Source organism: Tenrec ecaudatus, chromosome 6 (assembly GCF_050624435.1).
Source record: "Tenrec ecaudatus isolate mTenEca1 chromosome 6, mTenEca1.hap1, whole genome shotgun sequence".
NCBI lineage: Eukaryota > Metazoa > Chordata > Mammalia > Afrosoricida > Tenrecidae > Tenrec > Tenrec ecaudatus.
The window spans coordinates 609143-635368 of NC_134535.1; the positions used below are offsets into that span (position 1 = coordinate 609143).

Below are 26226 nucleotides of genomic sequence, written 5' to 3' on the forward strand. Positions count from 1 at the left end.
AGGTTCTTTGCACTTAAGTGGTGGAAGGTAACCCCAGTCAGCTACAGAGGCCCAGGGCCAAGGCCCTGATCCGGGTCCAGGGAGCAGGGTCTGGAGGGTTCTGGCAGGATTCTTAGGGGGTTCTGTCCCCTCCCTGCTCCTAGGGGGTTCTGTCACCTCCCTCCCTACCGTCTCCCTGCTCTGCTGCAAGCAGCGGCCAGGCCCAATTGAGCCTGGGGTGGGGTCACCGCTAGGCATGCTTTGGGGGATATGACCTGGGCTAGGGGTGTGTGTGCAGCTTCCCCTGACTGTGTGCACCCACTGGGGCTCCTGGTGCCGCCCCACAAGGACAGGGCTGGGGCACTCCCCCTCGCTTTCCAGGTGGCCTACTCTGAGGCGATACCCAGGCCCCCTCGGCTGCCCCCAAGTTTGGGAGCCTCCTGCAAACCGTTAGCAGGAAGACAGAGCCTGTAGACCGCGAGTGCCAGTCAGCAAGCCCCGCGCTGACCCAGCACCGCCTGAGCAGCTGACCCGTCCGGGCCACCGTCCCTGTCACCCGCTCGTGGGGCGGGACGTCACCATCAAGGGCCGCCCCCGTACCTACTGGACCAATGGAAGCGTGCCGTTTCTGATCCCCGCCCACAAGGGGGCGTGACCCTGACGCGCAGGCGCGCGGCGCGGCCGGGCGGGCCGGCTGGCTGGGAAGATGGCGGCGGGAGCCTTGGCCGTCGCTGCCGCCGTTGCCGCCCAGCGGATCCGGGGTGTCCGGGGAGTCCGGGCTGGGTTTGGGGCCGGGCCATGAGCGCGCCGCCCTCGCGTCCCCGAGCCGCGGAGCCCGCCCGCTCCCCTCGACATGGCCCGGCTCGCGGACTACTTCGTTCTGGTGGCGTTTGGGCCGCACCCGCGCGGTGAGTGCTGGCCGCGGCTCAGGCGGCGGCGGGGGCGGGCCGGCGGCACCTGCGGTCAGGGCTCGGGCGGGTGGACGCCCCGAGCCTGGTCGGACAGCGTCCCGGAATGGGCTGCAGGCGGCAGGGCTATCGCGGCGGTTCCCCGCACCTTGGCTGACCCGGAGGTGCCGCCTGTAAGCCCCTTCTTGGAGCCCCGCGGCCTCTGGCTGGACCCGAGGAGCAGGGGTCTCCTTTGCCGGCCTGTGGATCCCCGGGAGGCCCTCTGGGGGACGATGGCCTCGGAGCTGGAGGGTACAGGGAGGAAATGTTGGAGGCCAAGGCCAGTCTTCCCGGCAGGGTCTGTGCGTCCGGCCCTGGGGTCCAGCCCTCTGGGGTCCTCTCCTGGGTCGGAGAGAGGCCCTTGTGGACATGACCTCACCGCCCCAGGCTGAGCCTGGCCCCGCTGTCACTGCGTGTGAGCGTGAGCAGCGTGGAGCGCCTGAGTCAGTGTTCGCGGGCCCACTGAAAGTGGCTCTGGCCCGCCCCTTCCTCCAGTTCCCCCTGCAGAAGTCCCGCACGCCCCCTGCTTCCTCCTACCCCCCACAGGCACAGCCTGGCAGTCTCTCCCCACAGGGGGAGTCCCCTCGGGTGACAGCGTCTGCCCGTCCGCCCGGCAATGGGGCCATGCTGCCTGGAGCAGAGTGTCTGTGGGCGGCCCAGGGGCTGCAGCCTGTGCCTGTTTGTAGGGTGCAGGGTGCCACAGGGAGGGATGTGCTAGCATAGGCTGATGGTGCAGAAGACTGTGTGTGTGTCTGTGCATGTGTGTGTGTGGGGGGGCTGCAGGGTGCAGCAGGGGTGGGTGTGTTCAGTGGCTGTCGGTGCTGAGGATGCTAAGGGCACAGTGGCCGAGAGGCCAGGTGGTGGCACTGGGCATGAAGCATTGAGGTGACTATATGGGTGGTAGATGGGGAGACACAGCCAGCTGACTGTGGTGTGTGTGGCCTCAGAGAATGCAGGAGTGACCCCACACAACCAATGGCAGTGGGAAGAGACAGCTTGAGGGCAGGGACAGGTGGTTGGACCCAGAAGGTACCAGAAGTATGGGGTCAGGTGGTCCGTGGCCCCAGTGGTCAGCCTGGGCTGGTGAGGAGCAGCATTGAGCGGCTTCGTGGTCATCAGGACAGACACAGGTGTCTTCGGCTCAGGCCTGGGTCTGGACATCCTGTCCCGCAGGTTGTGTGAGTGAGAGTCATTATCAGGTAGGCATGTCTGGGAAGTGTCTGTGGGGCAAGGCTGGTAGGGGCTCTGTCTAAATGTGTGTGGGGACTGGTGGCCCTGCCCAAGGCCCTGTTCTGCCCTAGGGGTCCAGCTTCCCCCAGGCCATGGCTCTAGGATGGCATGACACGTCTTGGCTTAGTGGAGTAGACTGTGGTTCAGTGATCAGTCTCCCAGGGTGCTGTGTTTTGGGGGTGCCTGGCTGTGAGTGTCTCCCCAAACCCCAGTCTCTGAGGAAAGATGGCCACTCTGGGCTCCTCTTGGCCCCCTGTTGCCCCAGCTCATTCTTGAGCCTGGCTCCTGTCCCCACCCATGTGCCCGCCGGCCCGCCCTCAGAGCAGGTTGGGGCTGTTTGGGAGGCCACAGCAGGCTCCCAGCTCCCCGAGGGAGCCCACAGGAGCTGTGACTTTGGAGTCAGGACTGGGCCAGGTCCCTCTGGAACTGAGGGGCTGTGGAGTGTGGTGGGTCAGGTCGCCCTGGGCACATGCGTGGTATGTGGGGCCAGTGCACTGGGTGTGATGAGGCCTACCCCCCTTCCCCTCATCTCACTCTACAACTGGATTTGGGATGTATGAAGGGAAGGATGTGGGGGTCATAGGGTTTTGGGGACTTAGGAGGTCATGTGTCTCTTCTTGTATAGTCTGGGGGAGCCTTCTGCCAAGTTGGGGGCACATAGGAGGCTATGGGTTCCCCTCACCACCCTAATATCCCCTGCTGACCTATTTGGGCCCCTCCAGGCACCAGCGCACAGTGGGACCCCACCCCGGGCCCACGCTGCCCCACCTTCTGGCCTCCAGGCATCCTTCGGAGGAGTGGGGCTGGTGATGGGGTCCCTGGGGTGCAGAGGGGTCCATGGAGACCCTGTGAGAGACACAGAGCAGGAGGTGGGACATGGCAGGACTACTGGATCCTTCCACACTTGCTCAGCCTGTCCCGGCCAAGCTTCCCTGAGTGCCGGACCGAGTTCTGCTCTGGCTTAGTTAGGCCTGGTCCAGCTCCCAACCCTGCTCTGGGCCCCGGCAGCCCTGTACTTCTCTCCAGGTGGCCAGGGTGGTTGTGGCTGTGATGTAGAAACACCACCCAGATGTGGCTCTGGGTTGGGTTGTGCAGGGTCACAGGGGCTGAGGGGTGCTGGGAGCTGGGCCAGTCTCCAGCTGAAGGTGCTCCCCTGGTCCCCTGCGGTGCATGCCCACTTCCTGTTTGGAGGAGCTGCTGAGAGCAGCCCTCTACAGCCTTCCCACACACCCCTCTTCCTGGGCCATGGGGTGGGTCCTCTGGGGTCCAGAGTGAGCCAGGGAGGAGTCCACACCCTCGACTGGCTGGGAGCCTGCGAATGCTCAGCTAGGACTGCATTTGGGTGGGGATGATGAGTGTGAGGCGTGCATGAGTGAGTAGGGGATGAATGTATTAGGTATGCATCTGTGTGTGTGTGTGTGTGTTTGTGTGTGTGTGTTGTGCATGAGTGAATAGGGGAATGAGTGTTAGATGTGCGTGAGGGATGAGTGTGTAAGGTGTGCGTAAGTGGGTGATGAGTGTGAATGTTAGGTGTGCATGAATGTATGTGTAGGTGGGGGTGAGTAGTGTGTTAGGTGTACATGTGCCTGTTGAGTGTGCATGTGGGAGATGAGTGAGTATAGGGGGGTGAGTGTTAGGTGTGCCTGAGTATGTATGTAGGGGTGTGTTATATGAGTGTGTGTTAGATGTGCACGAGTGATGAGGGGTGAGTGTGTTAGGCGTGCAGGAATATGTGTAGGTGTGTGTGAGAATGCAGTGGGTGGGGTGAGTATGGGTGTGTGTCAGGTGTGTTGGTAGGTGGGGATGAGAGTGGTGAGTGTGACAGTGGTGAGTGTGCCTGAGTGTCGTTGGCATCAGCAGACACTTGCCCCCTCTTGTTCCTCTTCTGTTCTGGTCCCAGCCAGGCTGCAGTGGGAGTGGAGGAGGGGCAGGAAGCTGAGGTTTGTGAGTCACAGACCTTACCTCCTCCCACCTCCGGGCCTCACTCCTGGGGTGACTGTGGGGTGAGCCAGGAGAGAACCCCTGTCCACCATGGGCAGTAGCCTGGTTGGCTCAGGGGGTGGGCCCCAGACTGTAGTGGCCCCAGACTGTATAGCCGATGGGCCCCGGTCAAGCTAACTAGCAGGGGTGGACCAGGGGTGAACCACCAAGGGCCTGACCCCCCACCCCTGACCCACAGAGTTGTCTTAGACCCTTGAGCCTCCCCAGGCAGGGGGACCTGAACCTTGTTCTTGCCCCCAGGGAGTGGCGAAGGCCAGGGCCAAATCCTGCAGCGCTTCCCAGAGAAGGACTGGGAGGACAACCCCTTTCCCCAGGGCATCGAACTGGTGAGCGTGGGAAGGAGAGCCTGGGATGGGTGGGTGGGGGGCTGCTACTGGAGCAAAGGGTCTCCCCCTCCCCCTCTGCCTTTCTCCCTCTGAGGCTGACCCGGAGTCTGAGGCAGCTGGGTCCCTGCACCCGCTGAGTGGGGCCTAAAGGCCTGGCCAGTGCGGTTGTGGACCCAGGGGGCAAGGTGCTGCTAGAGCTGGGTTGGAGCCCCGGCTGCCTGGCTGCAGCATAGCCCTGCAGGGGACCACGGGTCCGGGCCTGACCACCAGTCCTCCCTGCAGTTCTGCCAGCCCAGTGGGTGGCAGCTCTGTGCTGAGCGGAACCCACCGACCTTCTTCGTGGCTGTCCTCACTGACATCAATTCTGAACGGCACTACTGCGCCTGCCTGACCTTCTGGGAGCCTGTGGAGCCCACCCAGGTCAGACGAGCGGCCCTGCGTGCTGCCAGGCTCCTCCGATGCGGAGTGGGGGCTGCGGGGCTTGCGGGGACAGTAGAATTTCTGCTCTCAGGATGCTGTGTGCACTGAGGACTCCGTGGAGAGTGGCCCGGCAGCAGAGGAGGGGCGGCCCACAGCCACCGGCCAGCTCTTTGCTCCAAAGACCCTGGTGCTGGTGTCAAGGTTGGACCACTCCGAGGTGTTCAGGGTGAGGTGGCAGCTGGGGCAGGGGGTGGGGGTGGAGGGGTCTCCTGCCTGCTGTGACTCCATTCCTGGACTTGTGATCACTGCAGAACAGTCTGGGGCTCATCTACACGGTCCACGTTGAGGGCCTGAGTGTGTCCCTGGAGAGTGTCATCGGGAACCTGCTGACCTGCACCATCCCCCTGGCCGGGGGCTCTCAGGTGGGCCTCCCCTGGGCCTCCCCCTCCCATGTGTGTGTGTCTGACCTGTCCCTGTCTGCCGTGGCCTGGCCCACTGTGTGTCTAACCGTCTCTTTGCCTGTCTGTCCCGTGCAGCTGGACTCTGTGGAGGAAGGAGCGGTAGGGACTCTTTTGTTGTTCTGCCCAGCAGGGCATGGCCCCCTTGGGCTGGGCTCACAGAACTGGCTTGGGCTGCTGGCCTGAGCCTCTGCTGCTCTCTTTTGCAGAGAACCATCTCTCTGGGGGCAGGGGACCGGCAGGTCATCCAGACCCCGCTCACCGACTCATTGCCCGTCAGCTGCTGTAGTGTGGCCCTACTCTTCCGCCAGCTTGGTGAGCTCTTCATCCCGAGCCACAGCCTGGGCCCAGGCAGGGGGGCCAGGGAGGTGGGCTCCCCAGAGCATCTCCAAACTCACCCTGGCCCTGGCCCTCAGGCATCACCAACGTGCTGGCTCTGTTCTGTGCGGCACTCACTGAGCACAAGATCCTCTTCCTGTCCCGGAGCTACCAGCGCTTGGCCGATGCCTGCCGGGGCCTCCTGGCACTGCTCTTTCCCCTCCGATACAGGTACCCGCCTCCTACCCCTCACCCCCCACCCACCAAGTGGGGCTCATGCACTGAGCCCTGGTCTGTTGCAGTTTCACCTACGTGCCGATCCTGCCAGCTCAGCTCCTGGAGGTGCTCAGCACGCCCACGCCCTTCATCATCGGGGTCAACACCGCCTTCCAGGCCGAGACCCAGGAGCTGGTGAGGGCTCAGCCCGCTGTTGACCACGGACTCACGGACAGTGTCCACTGCTGACCATGACTTCATGGACAGTGTCCCCATTGCTGACCATGGCTCCACAGAGAGGGTCCCCGCTGCTGAGACAGACTCACGGACAGTGTCCCCTCTGCTGACAGTCATGAGGCACCCTTACCCCGCCCCACCCCCACAGCTAGACGTGATCATTGCTGATCTTGATGGAGGCACGGTGACTGTCCCCGAGTGTGTACACATCCCACCCCTGCCAGAACCTCTGCAGAGCCAGACTCACATTGTGCTGAGCATGGTGAGCGCCTGCGCGGTGGACTGGGGACCCCCCACACTGGGAGCTGACAGTCCCCTGAGCCCTGCTCCCTGCCCTTCAGGTTCTGGATCCAGAACTGGAGCTGGCCGACCTCGCCTTCCCACCCCCCATAACCTCCTCCTCCTCCTCCCTGAAGATGCAGGTGGGTGCTCTGGGGGTGGCTGGGGGCTTGGGTGGGGCCTGGAGTGCCACCCTCACCAGCCCCACCCACAGGACAAGGAGCTGCGGGCTGTCTTCCTGCGGCTCTTTGCGCAGCTGCTGCAGGGCTACCGCTGGTGTCTGCATATTGTGCGCATCCACCCTGAGCCAGTCATCCGCTTCCATAAGGTGGGCTCCGCGCCGGCTCGGGCGGTGGCAAGGGTCCCTGGGCAGGGTCCCCAGAGCTGAGCCCCATGTGCCCCCAGGCAGCCTTCCTGGGCCAGCGGGGGCTGGCAGAGGACGACTTCCTGGTGAAGGTGCTGGAGGGCATGGCCTTTGCAGGCTTCGTGTCAGAGCGTGGCGTCCCCTACCGGCCCACGGACCTGTTTGATGAGGTGCACCCTGCCCCGGCCCAGCCTGCCCACCCTGACCCCTGGCCTCCTGGGGAGCCCCTGCCCTGACCCCTGGCCTCTAGGTAAGCCCCCTTGCTGGCTAACTGCCCGCCCTGTCCCATAGCTGGTGGCCCATGACGTGGCACGGATGCGGGCTGATGAGAGCCACCCCCATCGGGTCCTGCGGCACGTCAGGGAACTAGCAGAGCAGCTGTATAAGAATGTAAGGCTGGCAGGGAGGGCGGAGGGGGTGGGTGCTGGGGGGGGCAGGGTCCGCCCCCTCACACTGCCCTGTCTCAGGAGAACCCGTACCCTGCTGTGACGATGCACAAGGTGCAGCGGCCGGCAGAGGCCAGTCACCTGCGCCGCGCACCACGGCCCTTCCCCCGACTGGACGAAGGTACCGTGCAGTGGATCGTGGACCAGGCCACCGCTACGCTGCAGGGTGCACCCCCGGCTGTGCGGGCCGAGAAGAGGACCACTGTGCCCTTGGGGCCCCCCATGAGTGCGTTGGGCTTGGTCTGGCTCCCCCTCTCTCTCCGCTCCCCACCTGGGACTGGTGGCTGAGCGCCCTCTGCCCCCACAGCCGCCATCCTGGAGAGGAGCAGTGCACTCCATGCCAACAGCGCACGCCGGCTGGAGGTGGTCCGCAACTGCATTGCCTATGTGTTCGAGGGGAAGATGCTGGAGGCCAAGAAGGTGGGGGCGGATGCCTGACTGCCCGGCTGCTCACAGGGTCCCCGCGAGCTGCAATGGGCAGGCAGATGAGTGGGAAGCAGAGTCATGTTGTGAGGTGCTGTCTGCACCTTCCCAGAGGCCAGGGTGCCCGAAGGGGGCACACACTGCTCTTTGCCCTCACCAGCTCCTTGAGTGGGGACGTCTAGGTTGTGGGGGAGGGGTTTGTGTGGGCGAGGCCACGTGCAGGTGAGCTGCTGATGGGGGGTCTGGGACACGCCTACCCCCTCTCTGGCTTTTGTGACTGTGCTGGGAGCCAGGCCTGGCCTGTGTCTGTGTGTGCCTGTGAGCACATGAGTGTGTGTGGCAGCCCTGGCCTGGGTCTGGCTGCCTTCAGTGCAAGCTGTGTGGTCGTGGTCGATGGAGGGAGCTGGGCCTGGCATGTGTCTGGTGCACACTGCCTGGCCCGCCTCATGCTCCCCATCCCACGTATGCCTCCCACTGGCTGGGCCCCTGTGACCTGACCGTGTCCCTAGTTGCTGCCGGCTGTGCTGAGGGCCCTGAAGGGCCGTGCTGCCCGCGGCTGCCTCACCCAGGAGCTGCACCTCCATGTGCAGCAGAACAGGGCCGTCCTGGACCACCAGCAGTTTGACTTTGTCGTCCGCATGATGAACTGCTGTCTGCAGGTGAGCACCCCTCCCCCGGGGGCGGGAGGAGGTTGGCGATGGCGTTGGGCCGCGCTGAGGGCCGCCTCTGCCTAGGACTGCACCTCCATGGATGAACACGGTGTCGCGGCTGCCCTGCTGCCTCTGGTCACTGCCTTCTGCCGGGTGAGTGTCAGCAGGCCCGCATCACAGTGTGCTCACCACCTAGCCCCAGTCTGCTGACCCCTCCAGTTCCCAGCCCACTGACCTACCCGCCGGCCCCACAGAAACTGAGCCCCGGGGTGACGCAGTTCGCGTACAGCTGTGTGCAGGAGCACGTGGTCTGGAGCACGCCGCAGTTCTGGGAGGCCATGTTCTACGGGGATGTGCAGACCCACATCCGGGCCCTCTATCTGGAGCCCGCTGAGGACCACACTCTCTCCCAGGTGAGCGGATGGCTGAGTGGGGCGGTCTGGCCGGCCAGCTGGTGAGCTGAGCTCACAGCTGTGCCGGTGTAGGAGATGGGGGAGGCGGCCCCGCAGGAGGAGGAGCGGTCGGCGCTGGACGTGGCCTCGGAGCAGCGGCGTCTGTGGCCGACTCTGGACCGCGAGAAGCAGCAGGAGTTGGTGCAAAAGGAAGAGAGCACGGTGTTCAGCCAGGCCATCCACTACGCCAGCCGCATGAGCTACCTCCTGCTGCCCCTGGACAGCAGTCGGGGTCGGCTCCTGCGGGAGCGAGCGGGCCTGGGTGAGCTGGAGAGCGCCAGCAACAGCCTGGTCACCAACAGGTGTGCCCCCCCCCCCCCCCGCCCACATCCCCCCCTCTCCCAGGCCTGCTCTGCAGCCCTGCCCACAAGCCATCCCCACCCCCACCCCCGACAGCATGGCGGGCAGCATGGCGGGCAGCTGTGACACAGAGAGTGGTTTTGAGGATGCAGAGACCTCCGACGTGGCTGGGGCTGTGGTCCGCTTCATCAACCGCTTTGTGGACAAGGTCTGCACGGAGAGTGGGGTCACCAGCGACCATCTCAAGGGGCTGCATGTCATGGTGCCAGGTATGGGGGGCCGGGGCCCGACTCCCTCCCATGGGGCCGCTGTGGGCGGCCTGGCCTGAGACCTGCTCCCCTCAGATATCGTCCAGATGCACATTGAGACCCTCGAGGCCGTGCACCGGGAGAGCAAGAGGCTGCCGCCCATCCAGAAGGTGGGGGCTGCGGCCATGGCGGGGGTGGGGGGGTTGCGGGTATAGGGCCACCACCGCCTTCTGAGGTTAATCCCCACCCTTGCAGCCCAAGCTGCTGCGGCCACGCCTGCTGCCCGGTGAGGAGTATGTGCTGGACGGTCTCCGAGTCTACCTGCTCCCCGACGGGCGTGAGGCAGGGGCTGGCGGCAGTGGGGGGGGCCCCGCACTGCTGCCGGCTGAGGGCGCCATCTTCCTCACCACGTATCGAGTCATCTTCACAGGCATGCCCACTGATCCCCTGGGTAAGCCTCCAGACCCCCTTGCCCCTGCTTACCCCCTCCACAAGCCCACACGCCTCCCCCTACTCCCCAGCCCAGACCTTCCCAGCACTTGTGTACCCACGTCCCTGCTAGCCTCTCCCAGCCCCTTCTCAGCCCCCAACACCCCTGTTTCTGTCACCCTTCCCCTACCCGCTGAGCTCCACAGCCCCGTCCCCGCCCCTCCCCAGTCCCAGTGCCCTCACCCCTGCTCCCCAGCCCCGTCCCTGCCCCCAGCCTCTGATCCCAGCTGCTCTTAGTCGGGGAGCAGGTGGTAGCCCGCTCCTTCCCGGTGGCCGCGCTGACCAAGGAGAAGCGCGTCAGTGTGCAGACCCACGTGGACCAGTTCCTGCAGGATGGACTCCAGCTACGCTCCTGCACCTTCCAGGTGGGCCTCCCAGGGGCTGCCGGGTGTGCGCCCTCCTGCCCAGCCCCACCAGGCCTAGGGCCCTGGTGTTGGTGGGGGCCTCCAGAGTGGCCAGTCCACAGCGTTACCGGCTGAGTTGTCAGTCCAGTAAGAGCCTTGTGCGTGTCCCTCCCTTGAGGGTAGGGCCTGCGGGCAGTCCCCTGAGACACCAGAGTGGGGCTGTGTGCACAACTTCCCCTTGCATTGATATGAACCTGCTCCATAGCCCCAGGGTGTGTGTGTGTGTGTGTGTGTGTGTGTGTGTGTGTGTGTCTCTCTCTCTCTCTCTCTCTCTCTCTGGCGGCCGAGCAGGTGTGCAGAGTGCCCTGTCTCTCGCAGCTGCTCAAGATGGCCTTTGATGAGGAGGTGGGCTCCGACAGTGCCGAGCTCTTCCGCAAGCAGCTGCACAAGCTACGGTACCCCTCCGACGTCAGGGACACCTTCGCCTTCATTGGGGGAGCCGTGCATGCACCCAGCCGGCCAGCTCGTGCCACCAAGGATAAAGGGCCGTCCCTCAAGTATGGCTCCTTCCCCAGCGTGGCCCCGACCAGCGTGTGGGCACCCTCCTCTCCCCCTCATCATGCCCACCCTATTGCTCCCCAGAACCCTGTCCCGGAACCTGGTGAAGAATGCCAAGAAGACCATGGGGAGGCAGTATGTGACGCGCAAGAAATACAATCCCCCCAGCTGGGAATCCCGGAGCCAGCCCCCCGACGACGACCAGGAGGACGCCATCTCAGGTGAGGCAGGTGGCTTCCCTGGACACCGCTCTACGTGCTGACGACTGCTAGTTGGGCCCGGGCGCTGACCACGTGCTGCCTCTGCACAGTGTCGGACGAGCCGGAGCCCAGTACGCTGACGCCCACGTCAGCGTTGAAGCCCTCTGACCGCATGACCATGAGCAGCTTGGTGGAGCGGGCGTGCTGCCGTGACTACCAGCGCCTGGGCCTGGGCACGCTCAGCAGCAGCCTGAGCCGTGCCAAGTCTGAGCCCTTCCGCATCTCGCCGGTCAACCGCATGTACGCCATCTGCCGCAGCTACCCCGGGCTGCTGATCGTGCCGCAGAGCGTCCAGGACAACGCCCTGCAACGTGTGTCACGCTGCTACCGCCAGAACCGCTTCCCTGTGGTGTGCTGGCGCAGCGGGCGCTCGAGGGCCGTGCTGCTGCGCTCCGGCGGCCTGCACGGCAAGGGCGTCGCTGGCCTTTTCAAGACCCAGAATGCCCCATCACCAGGTGTGCTCACTGCCCGCCTCCCTGCCGGTGCCACACCCACAGGCTGGCCAGGGCCCACTCAGTGCCCCTCCCTCCACAGGCCAGTCACAGACAGACTCGGGCAGCCTGGAGCAGGAGAAGTACCTGCAGGCTGTGGTGAGCTCCATGCCGCGCTACGCCGACGCCTCGGGGCGCAACACCTTGAGCGGCTTCTCCTCTGCCCACCTGGGTGGCCATGGTGAGGGACCCGCCCTGCCCCGACCTCATGGGTCCCCATGCCCTCGGCCTTCAGTCACTGTGGCCGCAACTGCTGCTCTGTGCCCAGTCCCCACCTCCCCTCCTCCCCCTGCGCCCCAGCTGGCTAAAGGCAGGCTCTGCTCTGGGCTCCCTGGCCACTTCTCCACCTTCCCCCTCCCCTGCACCCACCCTCGTACTTCTTTGCCTGGAGGTCTAGTGGGGCCCACTCCCGCTCCCGCCTGCGTTCCTGCCCACACTGCCTGGCTGCTGCCCTTTGTCCTCTGAGGGTTTCTGAAGGTCAAATGGAGCCTGGAGTGTTGACAGCGCCTCTTTGTTCCCACTCGCCCCCAGCCAGGCTCCCTGTCCCCGTGGCAAAACTCACCTTGGCCATCCTTCACAGTGGGGGCCCCAGGAGGCACCCCAGCCCCTGGCAGGCATCAGTGGAGCCCTGACCCCTGTGGTGGAGATCACTGTTGTTACTCTGGGGCCACTCTTGCCAGAGTACCCTGACCCTGTGGCCAGGGTCACCTCAGGTCATTCCTTGTGAAGGCAACCTGACTCCGGTCAGTCAGTGTTCCCGGGGCCCCCATGACCTTTGCTGCCTCCCTGGCCTGTCCCCCACCCCCACCCTCATCCCCTTGACGTCTCCAGACATTTGGCTGTCTTCCAGCTTCATCTCCAGGGTCCCCTGCATGGCTGGCATGTGAGTGTTGGGGCTCAGTCCAGACTCTGGTCCATCGCAAGGGTACAGCACATTAGTGATGGGTGCTCTCTCTCACATTTGGTTTGAGGCGGGGCACTGGGACCCTAGCCCCACTTAGCCCTGGGTTGGTTCAGGCTTCGCTGTGAGGTAAGTGGGCCTGGGGAGAGAGGGTCTCTGGCCTCCAGGGACAGGCGGGTGGCCAGAGAAGAAAGGCTGGAGCCAAGCCTGAGTGTGCAGGCCTGGGATGGGCCCGGGCTCCAGCCGCTTTACACTCTGGGGGTCTTGGTCCAGATTCTGCTGCCAGGCTGGCTGGGCAGCGTGTGGTGGGTGCCCGGACAGCTGAGCCTTCTTTTTGCTTGCCCCCAGCGCCCAGTCCCCGAGCCAGGGTCACTACGCTGTCCAACCCCATGGCGGCCTCGGTCTCCAGACGGACCGCACCCCGAGGTATCGTACCAGGCCGCCCAGCCCAGGCCTGTGGCCGGCACTAATGCCCCTCGCGGTGCGGCACTGCGTCCTCATGCCAGCACTCACTGCTCTTGAGTAAAGGCCTGTGCACCCCTGGCGGCACTAACAGCCCGACGCCCCCGCTAACTGGGCAGCGGCCTCTCTCCTCCACCAACTCCGCCCTACTCATTGTCTGACCCCGCAGGGAAATGGGGCAGCATCCGGGCCAGCGGGCGAAGCAGCGGCGGTGGTGTTGGTGTGGACGTGGGCTCTCGGTTGGCGGGGAGAGACATGCTGGGCCCTCCACAGCCCAACGGGGCACCCCCGGACCCTGGCTTCCTGCGGCCCCAGCGTGCAGCCCTCTACATCATCGGGGACAAGGCTCAGTTCAAGGTGGCGGATGGGTGGGGCTGAGCCGGGTGGGCGCTGGGCCCTGCTTCCCTGCAGCATCTGACAGCACGGTCCCCCAGGGTGTGCGTCAGGACCCTCTGCAGCAGTGGGAGCTGGTGCCCATTGAGGTGTTTGAGGTGCGGCAGGTGAAGGCCAGCTTCAAGAAGCTGCTCAAGGCCTGCGTCCCGGGCTGTGCCGCCGCTGAGCCCAGCCCCGCCTCCTACCTGCGCTCACTGGAGGACTCGGAGTGGCTGAGCCAGGTTCGCTGGGGCCGGGCTTTGCTGCTTTGATGACTTGTCCCCCAGGAGGCCCATGGTTGGGACCACTGATGGGGTTGCTTGGATGTGGCATCGGCTGGGTCCTGTGGCCAGAGTGGGGCCCAAGGGCAGAGGCAGGTGCTGGGCCATCTGGGCTGTGGGTGCTGTGTCCACCAGCATGAGGGGCGGTGGGGGGAACCCAGTGGCCTGGTGGGAACTGTGGGGCTGCATGGGCTGGGCTCAGCTCACACTAATCCCAGGACCCCAGGACATGCTGGCTGCTCTAGAAAAGTGGGCAGGTTTGGACAGGGGGTACCCTGGGCTAGGGCAGGCCTGGGGTTTTGGGGTCTGTAGGATGTGATCGGAGATAGGGCTGCCCTCAGGCCTGCTGTGACGGGCGTCTCCGCAGATCCACAAGCTGCTGCGCGTGTCGGTGCTGGTGGTGGAGCTGCTGGACTCGGGCTCCTCCGTCCTCGTCAGCCTGGAGGACGGCTGGGACATCACCACCCAGGTGTGCTGGGGGGATGGAGCTTGGCGGGAGGAGGCCTGTGGAGCAGGGGTGGGAGGTGGGGGGGCGCATCCTCACGAGCTGGCCTGCAGGTGGTGTCACTGGTGCAGCTGCTCTCCGACCCCTTCTACCGCACCCTGGAGGGCTTCCGGCTGCTGGTGGAGAAGGAGTGGCTGTCTTTTGGGCACCGCTTCAGCCACCGCGGGGCCCACACCCTGGCCGGGCAGAGCAGTGGCTTCACACCCATCTTCCTGCAGTTCTTGGATTGCGTGCACCAGGTAGGGGTGGCGGGAGGCCGTGTGCGGGCCCCTGGCCCAGCCACACTGACCGCTGACTACTGCCGACCGTGGGTGTGCCGGCACAGGTCCACCTGCAGTTCCCCATGGAGTTTGAGTTCAGCCAGTTCTACCTCAAGTTCCTCAGCTACCACCACGTGTCCCGCCGCTTCCGAACCTTCCTGCTGGACTCGGATTACGAGCGCATTGAGCTGGGTGAGCTCTGGCAGGCTCAGCGTTTGCCCACCCCCACCCCGCTCCTTCTGTGTGAGAAGGGGAGGGGGTGGGCTCAGTGTTGAACTTCTCCCCCCAGGCCTGCTGTATGAGGAGAAAGGGGAGAGAAGGGGCCCTCAGCCGTGCAGGTCTGTGTGGGAGTACGTGGACCGGCTGAGCAAAAAGACACCTGTGTTCTACAACTACATGTATGCTCCCGAGGACTCGGAGGTCAGCATGGGCCTGGGTTTGGGCATGGTGGGGGGGGTGCTGGTATGTGTGTGTGTGTGCAGTGCCCTCCTGGCCAGTTCTTAACACCTGCCCTCCCCCACCCTGTCCCCAGGTCCTGCGCCCCTATAGCAATGTGTCCAACCTGAAGGTGTGGGACTTCTACATGGAGGAGAGCCTGGCTGAGGGCCCCCCCTATGACTGGGAGCTGGCCCAGGGGCCCCCGGAACCCCCTGAGGAAGAGCGGCCAGATGGTGGAGCCCCCCAGAGTAGGCGCCGTGTGGTGTGGCCCTGCTATGACAGCCGACCCCGTGTCCAGCCCGACGCCATCTCTCGCCTGCTGGAGGTGTGCACATGTGAGCGTGAGTGTGAGCGCATGTGTGAGCATGCTTGCAGGCGCGTGCCTGATGCCGATGCTGTGCAGTGTGGATGCGGTGCATCTGGGAGCTAGGGGAGTTAGTTACCTGTTGGCCTGGGGTGGCTGTGGTCCCCGTGGCTTCACCCTTCCCTGGCCGTTTGTCTAGGGCCACGTAGCTGTAGGGCAAGGGTCACAAGCCCCTGGCCCCTAAGTGTCTTACTCATGTGGCTCCTTGACATGGCTCTGCCTCCATCCTGGTCGCTTTCGCTGCCCACCCTGCATGCCAGGGGCCTTCGCTGACTTTCTGTCCCATACTCCCCACCCCGCTATCCTCGTTGGGTGGCTCCGGTGTGCACCTGAACACCACCTGTAGGAAGCAGGACATGGGGTGCCGCCCACAGTCAGGCGGTGAGGCTTAGAGGAGGTAATCTCCATGGTGTCACCGGCCAGGGTTGGGAGAGCAGGGCTGTGACTTTTCCTCTCTGGTGTTCCTGGAAGCCTGCTTAGTGAGGCGTCAATGGGCACCTAGTGTCCCACTTGTAAAAGGACACAAGGTTGCTCCCTGCGTTTTCCTGCCTGTTGTCCATGGAGCAGGTTTCCAGACCGCCTTCCACAGAGCTGCGTGCAAAGTTGGCTTCAAACTGCCAACTTCTAGGCGAGCAGCTGGTTTTAAACTACGTGTATAACCCAGACGTCTCTCTATCCGGTCTGAATTTGGGCATTCGTTTTCTTTTTTTAAATCATTTTATTGGGGACTCATACAACTCTTCTCACAATCCATACCTACATATGTCAAGCACATTTGTACATGCGTTGCCCTCATCCACGTAAGCCAGCCCTGGCCTCAGCCCTCATTTCCCCTCCTTCCCTTCCTTCTCCCCCTCCCTCATGAACCCGTGACAATTGATTAATTATTGTTTTGTCTCTGAGGTCTCCCTTCACCGACTGTAGATCCTTGTAATCAGCCCCCCCCCTTTCCACCTCATCCTCCCTCCACCCTTCTGGTTTCACCTCTCTCACCACTGGTCCTGAAGGGATCATCTGTCCTGGACTCCCTGTGTTCCCAGTTCCTCTCTGTACCAGTGTACATCCTCTGGTCTAGCCGGATTTGTAAGGTAGAAGTGGGATCATGATACTGGGGGTGGCAGGGGGTGGGGGTGGGGGGGGGAAAGGAAGCATTTAGGAATTAGAGGAAAACTGTATTTTTCATCGTTGCTACACTGCACCACGACCCTTCTGTAAGGGGATGTCCTGTTGCCTACAGATGGGCTTTGGGTCCACACTCCACACTCCCCCCTCATTCACAATGATAAGATTTTTTGTTCTTTGATGCCTGGTACCTGATCCCTTCGACACCTTGTGATCGCACAGGCTGGTGTGTTCTTCCATGTGGGCTTTGATGCTTCTCAGCTAGATGACCGCTTGTTTACCTTCGAGTCTTTAAGACTCCACACGCCTATATATCTTTTGATAGCCAGGCTCCATCAGCTTTCTTCACCATATTTGCTTATGCATGCGCTTTGCCTTGAGCGATTGTGTTGGGAAGGTGAGCATCATGGAATGCCAGTTTCATAGAACAAAGTGTTCTTGCATTGAAGGAGAACTTGAGTAGAGGCTTCATGTCCATCTGCTGTCTTAATACCAAACCTATAAGTAGATGCACATAGATCTATTTCCCTATCCTCATATAGAAATACATTTACATATGTACATGCCTTTATCTATAAATTGGGCATGTTTTCTGTGTGCTCCTTTTTCTTTTTAAAAATAATCTGGCATTTTAAAGACATTCCATTTTGTGGACTTGGTTTGACTTTGTGCTGTGCCTTCCCCTGGTGTACAGTCGTGCCTGACTTGATAGTGCACCATTCCATATTGCAAGAATCACCCAGCAGTGCAAGTACACTTCCCAGAGCTTTCTTCTTGATGGGGTGGACGTATGCATTTTAAACCTGGCATAAGCATACACGGGTTATTTTCATAGTCAGCTCTAGGTAGTTCCATGGTTGTGTTAAGCCGTAGTAACATGAATGATCAGTGTATCCATTTGTGAGGGCACAGTTTACCTGCATTATGTGCTCCCCCTGGCTCATCATGCCAGACAAGAAATTTCCACCTCAGGCGTCAGCAAACCTTTGAGATGGAAGAGCCAATCCTGTCCCTCAGAACACTTTAAAACTGATCTCAGAGCCATTGATACATTTTTACAAATGAAATCACCATGATCTGAATAACATCCTTGAAATGAAACGATGCTTTCATTGGCAGTGGTCTTTCAGAGCCACACAACGTTCTGCAGGAGCCCGCCCGACTGTCCTAGCACAGCACAGGTCATCGCCAGCCTCCTTTCTGCCTCAGGATCTGTCTGTTTATGATGCCTCACAAGCGCGGAATCCTTGGCTACTTCTCGTTTGTGTCTGTTGTGCTCACCTAGCCTAGAATTCTCAAGGCCCATCGTGTGGCAGCAGGGAGAGCGGGACTCCCAGTGTGTGCACAGGCCACTTTTGGGGGCTTCTGCTGGTGGACACTTGGGTCACTTCCACCCCTGGGCGACTCTGAACCCTGCTGTGACTACCAGTGGTGTGCAGTACCTGTCTGAGCCCCTTGTACCTACCTGGAGTGGAACTGCTGCTTCATCGGACGGACAGTTGGGTGTAATTTCTCGAGGACCCACCCGTGCTTCCCACGACCACTGTACACTTTCCATGCGCCCCAGGAGGCGTGGACTTTGCGACTTCTCCGCCTCCTCGTCAAGGCTCACTCTCCTTTCTCAGATCGTGGTTGTCCCCGTGGGCCTGCGGTGGTGGTAGGGTATGTGCTTTTAGGTTTTTTTTGGTTGTGTTATTTGTGCTGTTGGTTTGCATTTCTCTCATGACTAATGATGGTGTACTCACTGACCACTTTTATATAGTTTTTGGTGGAAGGCTTATTTAAGCGCTGTGTCCAGTTTTTACTTAGGTTCGTTCTATTGTAGAGTGGGAGGCAATCTTAATACTCTGCATCCAGAACCTTTAGCAGATACAGGGTTCCCAACCACCTCCTCCCGTTCAGTAGGGTATCCCTTCAGTTTGTTGATAGTCTTTTGAGGCACACAAGTGTTGCTTTGGGTGAGGCTCAATCTCTAGTTTGTATTTTGTTGGTGCTTTATCCGTTTTCAAGAAATAGGTGTCAAAGCATTGGTCCTGGTTTGTTTTAGAGCTTTGTGTTTTAGTTCTTACATTTAGGTCTTTGGTCATTTTGAGTTAATTTCCTACCTGTTTTGTAAGGTACATGTGGAGGTCCTGTTGTCCTGCCACAGTTTATGGCCCCGTTGGGTCAGACTTACTAGCACGCATGCTGAAACCCAAGGGACCTTTAGTTAGGTGCTGTCGAGTTGATTCAGACCCACAGAGCGAGCCTATGCACACAGAATGAAACACTAACCGGTCCTGCGCCATCTTCACGACTGTCCTGTGCCTGAGCCCACTGCGGCAGCCACGGTGTTCACCCACCTCCTGGAGGGCCTGCCTCTTTTTGACCCTTCTGCCTTACCAAGCATGATGTCTTCCAGGGACTGGTCTCTCTTGACATGGCCAAGGTATGTTAGGGGAAGCCTCGGAGCATTAGTTTTCCAAAACAGATTTGTTAGTCCTTTTAGCGGCCATGACCCTTTCCATGTTCTTCTCCAGCCCCATCATTCAAATGCATCTCTTCTTCAGTCTTCTGTATTCCATGTCCACCTTTCACATGTATGTGAGGCAGTGGAGAACACCATGGCTTGGGTCAGGCACACTTTGGTTATTAGAGTAACATCCTTGCTTTTCAGTACAGTAAAGAGGTCTCAGTGCAGCAGATTTACACAGTGCAACTTTTTGGATCTCTTGACTGCTGCTTCCATGATCAGTGACTGTCTGTCCCAGCCAGACAAAGTCCCTGATAACTTCAGCCTTTGCACCGTGTATCGTGATGTCCCCTATTGATCCAGTGGTAAGGGCTTGGGTCTTCCTTACATTGAGTTGTAAACCATATTGGAGTCTGAAATCCTTGGTCTTCAGCAAGTGCTTCAAGTCCTCCTTGCTTTTAGCAAGCATGGTTTTATCTTCTGCATATCATAGCTTGTTCTCAAGCCTTCTTCCAATCCTGATGCTACATTTTTCTTCATGTAAGCCAGTCTCTGGTGATTGGCTCAGCATACTGATTGCCTAAGTGTGATGAGAGGACACAACCCTGCCGTGCACTTTCCTGATTTTAAGCCCTTTTGTATTCCCTTGTTCCGCTGCCTGTCAGTTGGTGGTACCATGGTGATTTGGGTGTTGCAGGAAGCTCCGTCACAGGTATTTCAAATGCCAGTAGAGTCATCCGAAGTGAACAGGTTTCCGTGGCACTTCCAGAAGGAAGGACCCAGCTTCCCACTCCAGAGGTAGGAGCCCTGAAAATGTTATGCATGGCACTGAAGCATTGTCGGATACTGAAAGCCCAAAGAATGGAAGTAGGATATTGTTGTAGACAGTGCCAGAAGCTGGGCCCCTTGGGCATGAGGGCATCAACATGTGACTGAGGAGGAGCTGTTGTCTCAGAGTGGAATCAACTGATGAGGTGAGTCGAGTAAAGCTTGTGTGATTGTAGTTTAGGAATCTTCATTTCCTGATAGGGTAAAGAGAAACCGCTGTAAAAATCTGCTAATGCTCACATGTAGGAATCTAGGAAAATTGGAAGAAGTGTTCACAGTGAAGTGGAACGCATAGAGATCGGTATCCTAGACATGAGTGAACTGAAATGAACAAGTATTGGCCATTTTGAATTAGGAAGGTCATGATTTAGGACAGAATCAGGAGGAATGGCATGGCATTCACTGTCCAAAAGGACACTGCAAAATCAGCTATGAACGAGGACTGTATCTATCCGCCTTCAAGGAAATGCAGTCCAGACAACTATTATTAAAATTTATGTGCCCACCACTAAAGCTAGTGATGAAGAAATTGAAGAATTTACCAGCGGCTTCAGTTGGAAATTGATCAAACATGCAATCAGGAATGCAATCATAATTATTGGCTATCGGAAGGCAAAAGTTGGAAAATACAGACTTGGCGATAGAAACAAAGCTGGAGAGATCGCATGGTAGAATTTTTGCAAAACTAACAGCAAGTACCTTTTCCCAACAACACAAAAGGCGCCTACACGCACACAGACTTCTCCACATGGAATAAGTAGGAATCAAACGGACTCCATCTGGTGGAGGAGATGATGGAGCTGCTCACTATCAGCCGCTGAGCCCGGGCCAGCGACTAACTGTGGAACAGCCCATCAGCTGCTGAGATGTAAGTGCCGGTGGAAGCCGAAGAAGATGAAAACGGGTCCACAGGAGCCGAAATATGACTCTGACTCTATCCCACCTGAATTTTTTTGAGAACACCTCAAGAAGAGATGTGACATGTTAAATACTAGTGACAGGAGACCTGATGAGCTGTGGGAAGACACTGCTGGGACCATCATTTATGAAGAAAGCAAAAGAACATTAAAAAAAACAAAAGATTAAAGTGGAAAACACTCTGAAACATGCTCTTACTCATAGAAGTAGCTAAGGCACATGGGAGAAAGGATGAAGTCAAAGAACTGAATAGAAAATTTCAAAGGGCAGCTCAAGAAGACAAAGCCAACTATCCTCATGAAACGTGCCAGGACTTAGAATTAGAAAATCAACAGGGAGAACATGCTCACTATATCTTAAACTGAAAGAACTCAAGGCAAAAAGTCCAGCCTTGAGTTGCAGTCTTGATTCTGTAGAAAAAGTTAAATGATGCAGGAAGCATCAAGAGATGGAGAAAGAACTAGCAGACACTGCTGTTGCAGGACTAATGCTGCAGGAGGGAGAAGTCCCAGCTGCACTGAGAGCAGTAGCCCAAACACAGGGCCGCTCCAGGCACCGATGGGAGGGAGGCCAAGGGAAATGTCTCCCCATGCAGCTGAAGTGCTGAAAACACTTGTCTACACCAGATAATCTGGAAGAAAGGTAGTTGACCAACTAACTGGAAGAGACCCACCTTTGTACCCATTCACCCAGTCCCCAAAGGTAGGTGACCGACCTTTGGTAGGTAACGGAATGTTCAAAGTATAGGACAGTGTCGATGTCAGGAGCCAAGGTCAGCAGTTCAAAATTGCCAGCTATTCTGCAAGAGAAAGATGAAGCTTTCTACTCCTGTGAAGAGTTCATCTCAGAAACCCACAGGGCACTTCTACCCTGTCCGTTGGGTGGCTGTGACTTGGCATCAACTCAATGGCAGTGAGGTTTAGTCTTGCTTTTTTTGAATTGCTCCAGCCCTGATGCTGCCCCTTCTTCCTTTTATCCAGTTTCTCTATTGGTTTAACGTGCAGATAAGGTAGCTAAGTGAAAGAATACAACTTTGCTGTGCACCTTTTACAGTTCGGACCCGTGCAGTTACAGTAAGTAGGTCGATCTATTGCACAAGACCTCTTCAGAGTGCTGGAAAGGCAAGGGCGTTACTTCAAGGACTAAGGTGTGCTTGACCCCAGCCATGGTATTAAAATTAACTTTGGTGCATTTCTCAAATGCTGATTCCAACTCATGTGTCTTTTCTGGGTCTGGTTTTTTTCCCTCCCCAAGCTCTTTATCTGGTCCCTTTTGTCTTGCGGTTTTTCTTGCACGATAATTAATATTTGGTGCCAATGAGTCAGTTTTATCTCATAGTGACCCTAGGGACATAACACGGCCTAGTCCTGCACCACCCTCACAATTGTTAGGGTGTCTGAGCCTGTTACTGCAGCCCATGTCAGCCCATCTTGTTGAGGGCCGCCTTTGTCTCTGACCTTCCACTTTTCCAAGCATGAGATGTCCTTTTCCCAGAACTGAGCCCACCCGATAATGTACCTGATGTATGTGAGATGAAGTCTTACTGTCCTTGCCTCTAAGCTGCATTCTGGCTATACTTCTTTGGTAGTCCATGGCACGCTCCATTATTGCTGGCCAATACCATAATTGAACTGCATGGGTTCTTCTCCAGTCCTCTTTACTCAGTGTCCACCTTTCACAATCATATGAGGCAACTGACTTGCCTTCAAAGTGACCTCCTTTCTCATCCACACTGTACAGAACCCGTGTATGGCAGATTACCCAAGGTAATGTTAGTTGGTTTTTTGACTGTTACTTCCATCAGCAGATTGTGAAGCCAAGCAAGATAAAATCCTTGACAACGTCAGTCTTTACTGTTTGTCATGATGTTGTCTGTTGTACACTTGAAAATGGAGGTTTGTGTTGTCTTTCTTGAAAGAGTTTGGGGTTTTTCTTCCTTGCAGACAGTTAATGAACTGGTGGATTGAGTCTTTTTCACAACCTGGGTTTGGATGTATTTTTAATGAGTTGTATACACACATGTATGTATGTGCCAAAAATATTTGCCAACTCAACCATTTTTATACATACAGTCCAGTTACATGGATTATAGTCTTCATGTTACGTGACTTTATTCATCAACTCAGTGTCTCCTTGCAAATCCTCTCCGTCCCCTTCCCCCTCCCCCTGGTACCCACTAATCATCTTGGTTTGCTTTGCTCACGTCAGTGAGATATTTTCAGCGACCAGCTTAGTGCAGTCAGTGTGTTTTTGAGGTACCTTATGGCCTGCTGGCAAATGGTTGTTGGACTGCTAGCTACGAGGCCAGCAGTCTGAAACCACCAGCCGCTCTGTGAGAGGAAAACTAGGCTCTCTACTCCCATCAAGAGTCCCAGTCTGGGGAAAATCCACAGGGCAATTCTGCTGTGGCCTGTACGGTCTCTGTGGCTGGAATCGGCCCAGCAGTTAGTTTGTTTTCATGCACTGTTTTCGGCATTTCATTTCATTTCGCTCTAAGGCTGAGCTCAAGGCCTGTTTTTAAGCTTGGTTGGTTCAGCCCGAGAGAGGAGGCAGAGCCTTTGGGGTTCCGCTGTATTTTGTGGTGGTTTCCCCAAGGCCTCTGCACTCTGGATGTCAGCATTGCTACTTTGCCTTCCGCAGTCTATCCCTAGCACTGCTATTCTGCTCCACAACCATTGTCGACAAGGTCTTGTGCTGGCGGTTTCTCCTTGTACACAGGCAGCTTGCTTTGACCAAAGTTTGAGAAAGCATCTTGGAGGTTTCTGGAGTGTTTCTCCATTTATCCACCTTGCCAATTCTGCTGGCATTGGCAGCCCCACAGCTCAGCCAGACCCCTTGCTGTACTTGGTCAGGTGGAGCTTGGCAAACCCAGGTTTCACGCTTCTGCTCGGTTTCAGAGTAGAGTCAGCCCCAAATGCCCTTTCCAGATGGGGAAGGACCAAGGGTCTGCTGGCTGATGATTTAGGCTGGAGGTCGCTGCTCAGCTCCTGATTCAGTGCAGGGTGGCCTCTCCCACACACTGGTGTTCCTCCCAGGAAGAAGGGGAGCCAGGGAGCGGCCATCCTGGAGTGGAGTTGGGTAGAGGGCATAAGGCCTAAGAGCTGCTGGCTGCATCCTGTACTGTGTTCATTCCCCTGCTGTCCTGGGGATGGGGTGGGATGTCCAGCCAATTCCAAGGGCGTGTGTGCTGGCTGCTGGAACACCTCCTTTTTGGACTGATCTTTGCCTCCGTCTCTGGCTTTATGCCCTTTGCTGAGCCAGGGTTCAACCCTGGCCTAGACTAGCCTGTCCTCTGTGACCCAGGAGCTGCAGCGGCTGGAGACGGAGCTGGGCCGACCCCCTGAGCGTTGGAAGGACACTTGGGACCGGGTAAAGGCCGCCCAGCGCCTTGAAGGACGGCCAGACAGGCGTGTGAGTAGAGGGCAATCTACGGAGAAGGTGGGCAGGGCTGCCGCCAGCTGAGGCCCTCAGCCCTGACACTGAGCCCCGCCTTCCTCAGGGCCCCCCTGGCTCCCTGCTGGTGTCCAGTGTCCCACAGCACCGCCGCTCGCTGGGCGTCTACCTGCAGGAGGGGCCCGTGGGCTCCACACTGAGCCTGAGCCTGGACAGCGACCAGAGCAGCGGCTCCACGGCATCCGGCTCGCGCCAGGCAGCCCGCCGCAGCACCAGCACCCTCTATAGCCAGTTCCAGACGGCTGAGAGCGAGAACAGGTGCGCCAACAGCTCCTATGCATGGCGGGGGTGGGGGGTGGGGTGGGGGAGGCACAAGCTGGGGTTGGCTGTGGCATCTTTGGGCCTTGTGGGGTACTGCCAGCTGCTGGCCTTGTGCAGGTCATATGAGGGCACCCTCTACAAGAAGGGGGCCTTCATGAAACCCTGGAAGGCACGCTGGGTTGTGCTGGACAAGACCAAGCACCAGGTGAGTGGCCTACAAGTGGGGGTGGGGGTGGGGCAGTGGGGCGGGGTGGGACTGAGCCACCCCCTATGCAGCTGCGGTACTACGATCACCGAGTGGACACAGACTGCAAGGGCATCATCGACCTAGCCGAGGTGGAGTCAGTTTTTCCTGGCACGCCCACCATGGGTGCCCCCAAGAACGTGGATGAGAAGGCCTTCTTTGATGTGAGCCTGGCAGACTCCTGGGCTCTGGTGGGACAGGGCTCTGCAGAGCCATAGAGTTACACCTGCCTCCCCTGCCCCAGGTGAAGACCACACGCCGAGTTTACAACTTCTGTGCTCAGGACGTGCCCTCAGCCCAGCAGTGGGTGGACCGTATCCAGAGCTGCCTGTCGGACGCCTGACCCCACCCCTACCCTGCTTCCAGTGTCACAGACCCGGCCATGTTTACAGCCCCACCCCCACCCCCTGGCCCTGACAGTATTGAGGCCCCGGCCCCCCAGCACTGAGCTTGTACAGTGTCCCGCTCCCAACCTGATGGACTTAACTTATTGGCGGGCCTGGCAGCGGGCAGCCATGGTACAGCCCCTTGGGGTATGTAAATAGTCCCTTGCTGGCCCTGGCTGGCCACACCATCTGTCCCCAGAATGAGAGTCTATAAAGAGAACTAACGGACCATGTGGTCACACCTGCCCACCTGTGTGCTCCCCACCTGGGTGCCGGCAGCCCAGGGCTGTGTGCCCTCGGCAGCCACCTGAGACCTCAGCTTCGGGGAGCAGCCTGTGATGAGGGGGGAAGAGGGTGCAGGGCTCAAAGCTCAAGGCACAGGGACCAGCCTGTCCTCCACCTGGAAGGCCACCCTTGGGCAAGAACCTGGCTCTGGGACAGGTGCCAACGGGATGGGGGAAGCGGCGGGTGTGGCGGCGGTTGGGGGCCCAAACATCCAAGGGTTCCAATGGGAGTCTGGGGTACATGCTCACACAAGGAGATGCTGGCTCGATAGGTCCAGGATGCAGGGTCAGAGGCCCTCTTCCTCTGTGAGCTCAACACCTAGTAAGGCCCTGTGGGCAGAGTACCCGGCACACCAGCTCCACTGTGTCCTTGCCCTTGGTGTTAGGACCCTTAGGTAAGTTAGGGCTCTGCCGTGGGCTGACCACGGCAGGGGTGATGAGAAGGGCCCTCAGTGGCTTCAGAACCATGTGCTGGGGAGGGGGAAGGGTATAGGGGGGTGTCATTGGGTCAACTCAGCCCAGCTTCCTCAGAGCCATGAGCCCAGGGCTGGGAGGCAGAGAGGGTAGGGCTGAGGAGCACAGTAGGCTCCTGCCCCCTCCAACCCCGGGGGAAGGTGGCGCAAAGGTGCTGGCACAGAGCGAACGACACAGCTGTTTATTGGAGTCAGTTTCACACCAGTGGGCGGGCCTGGACCACGTGGCCGGGCTGCGAGGGTGGGTTTAAGGCAGTCAGATCCCACAGCCCGGGTTCACGCCCCATGCCCAGGTGCATTGGGGGGGGCCCTCCCCCTCCCCACAAGGCAGGGCCCTGAGGGAGGAGGCCAGTCGCCTATGGCGATGACAAAGTGCAAAAAACGAGGCTCTTCCTGCATTCGTGGAAAACCGTGGAAAAGGAACGCGAGGGGGTGGCCCCCATTCCTGGAGCCTAGGCTGGAGCAGAGCCCGGTGGGTGGTGCGCTAAGGTTATTGCTGTGCGGGCGGGTGAACGGCTTGTCCACCTTGGGCCCCGTGTTGACACAGCTGGACTGCAGCAGAGCCTCGAGCTGGGCGTTCGGCGGTTCCCACTGCCAGCTCAACCAGTGCAGCATTTATTTGGAAATTAAATTAAATTAAATTAAAGAGAAGTTGCATCACCCAGTGGTTTTCTTGGTGGCTGCGCCGGGCCTGGTGGCAGCAGAATCACACAGGGCCGTTGGCGGTGGCTCCTGGCGGTGGCTCCGTCTTCCTGGGGTGGCAGGGCAGGGCTGGGGTCCATAAGC

The 26226-nt window shown here is 59.2% G+C and overlaps 2 protein-coding genes across 4 annotated transcripts in view; one reads left to right on the forward strand and one right to left on the reverse strand.

Moving 5' to 3' along the window:
* Window positions 1–667: 667 nt before the first annotated feature.
* SBF1 (SET binding factor 1) lies at window positions 668–26091 on the forward strand. Of its 3 annotated transcripts, XM_075553437.1 has the most exons (40): window positions 668–887; window positions 4398–4483; window positions 4766–4903; window positions 4995–5129; window positions 5215–5325; window positions 5571–5676; window positions 5778–5910; window positions 5982–6090; window positions 6281–6394; window positions 6474–6554; window positions 6626–6739; window positions 6817–6945; window positions 7067–7165; window positions 7243–7447; window positions 7529–7641; window positions 8154–8303; window positions 8379–8447; window positions 8549–8707; window positions 8780–9048; window positions 9143–9315; window positions 9391–9464; window positions 9550–9745; window positions 10021–10148; window positions 10506–10684; window positions 10770–10906; window positions 10996–11400; window positions 11480–11617; window positions 12686–12763; window positions 12969–13156; window positions 13234–13413; window positions 13820–13921; window positions 14011–14196; window positions 14283–14409; window positions 14507–14637; window positions 14750–14980; window positions 23643–23750; window positions 23839–24050; window positions 24171–24258; window positions 24330–24461; window positions 24542–26091. In XM_075553437.1, the coding sequence occupies exons 1-40, from the start codon at window positions 833–835 to the stop codon at window positions 24638–24640; spliced, it is 5667 nt and encodes a 1888-aa protein (XP_075409552.1). In that variant the 5' UTR covers window positions 668–832; the 3' UTR covers window positions 24641–26091. The 3 variants fall into 3 exon arrangements, with proteins under 3 accessions (XP_075409552.1, XP_075409553.1, XP_075409554.1); XM_075553438.1 differs by lacking the exon at window positions 12686–12763; XM_075553439.1 differs by lacking the exon at window positions 6817–6945.
* The window catches only part of PPP6R2 (protein phosphatase 6 regulatory subunit 2), a 61597-nt gene continuing 60961 nt past the window's right edge, over window positions 25591–26226 (reverse strand). Inside the window, exon 26 of the mRNA XM_075553440.1 lies at window positions 25591–26192. Coding sequence (XP_075409555.1) covers window positions 26147–26192 — 46 coding nt within the window. The 3' untranslated portion in view covers window positions 25591–26146. The remainder of the gene's footprint in view (window positions 26193–26226) is intronic.

Coding starts and splice junctions, on each gene's coding strand:
- SBF1 (XM_075553437.1), top strand. CDS start 833: ATGGCCCGGCTCGCGGACTACTTCGTTCTGGTGGCGTTTGGGCCGCAC. Junction 8,708..8,779: donor AGGACCACACTCTCTCCCAG/GTGAGCGGATGG, acceptor GTGCCGGTGTAG/GAGATGGGGGAGGCGGCCCC. Junction 24,462..24,541: donor ATGAGAAGGCCTTCTTTGAT/GTGAGCCTGGCA, acceptor CCCCTGCCCCAG/GTGAAGACCACACGCCGAGT.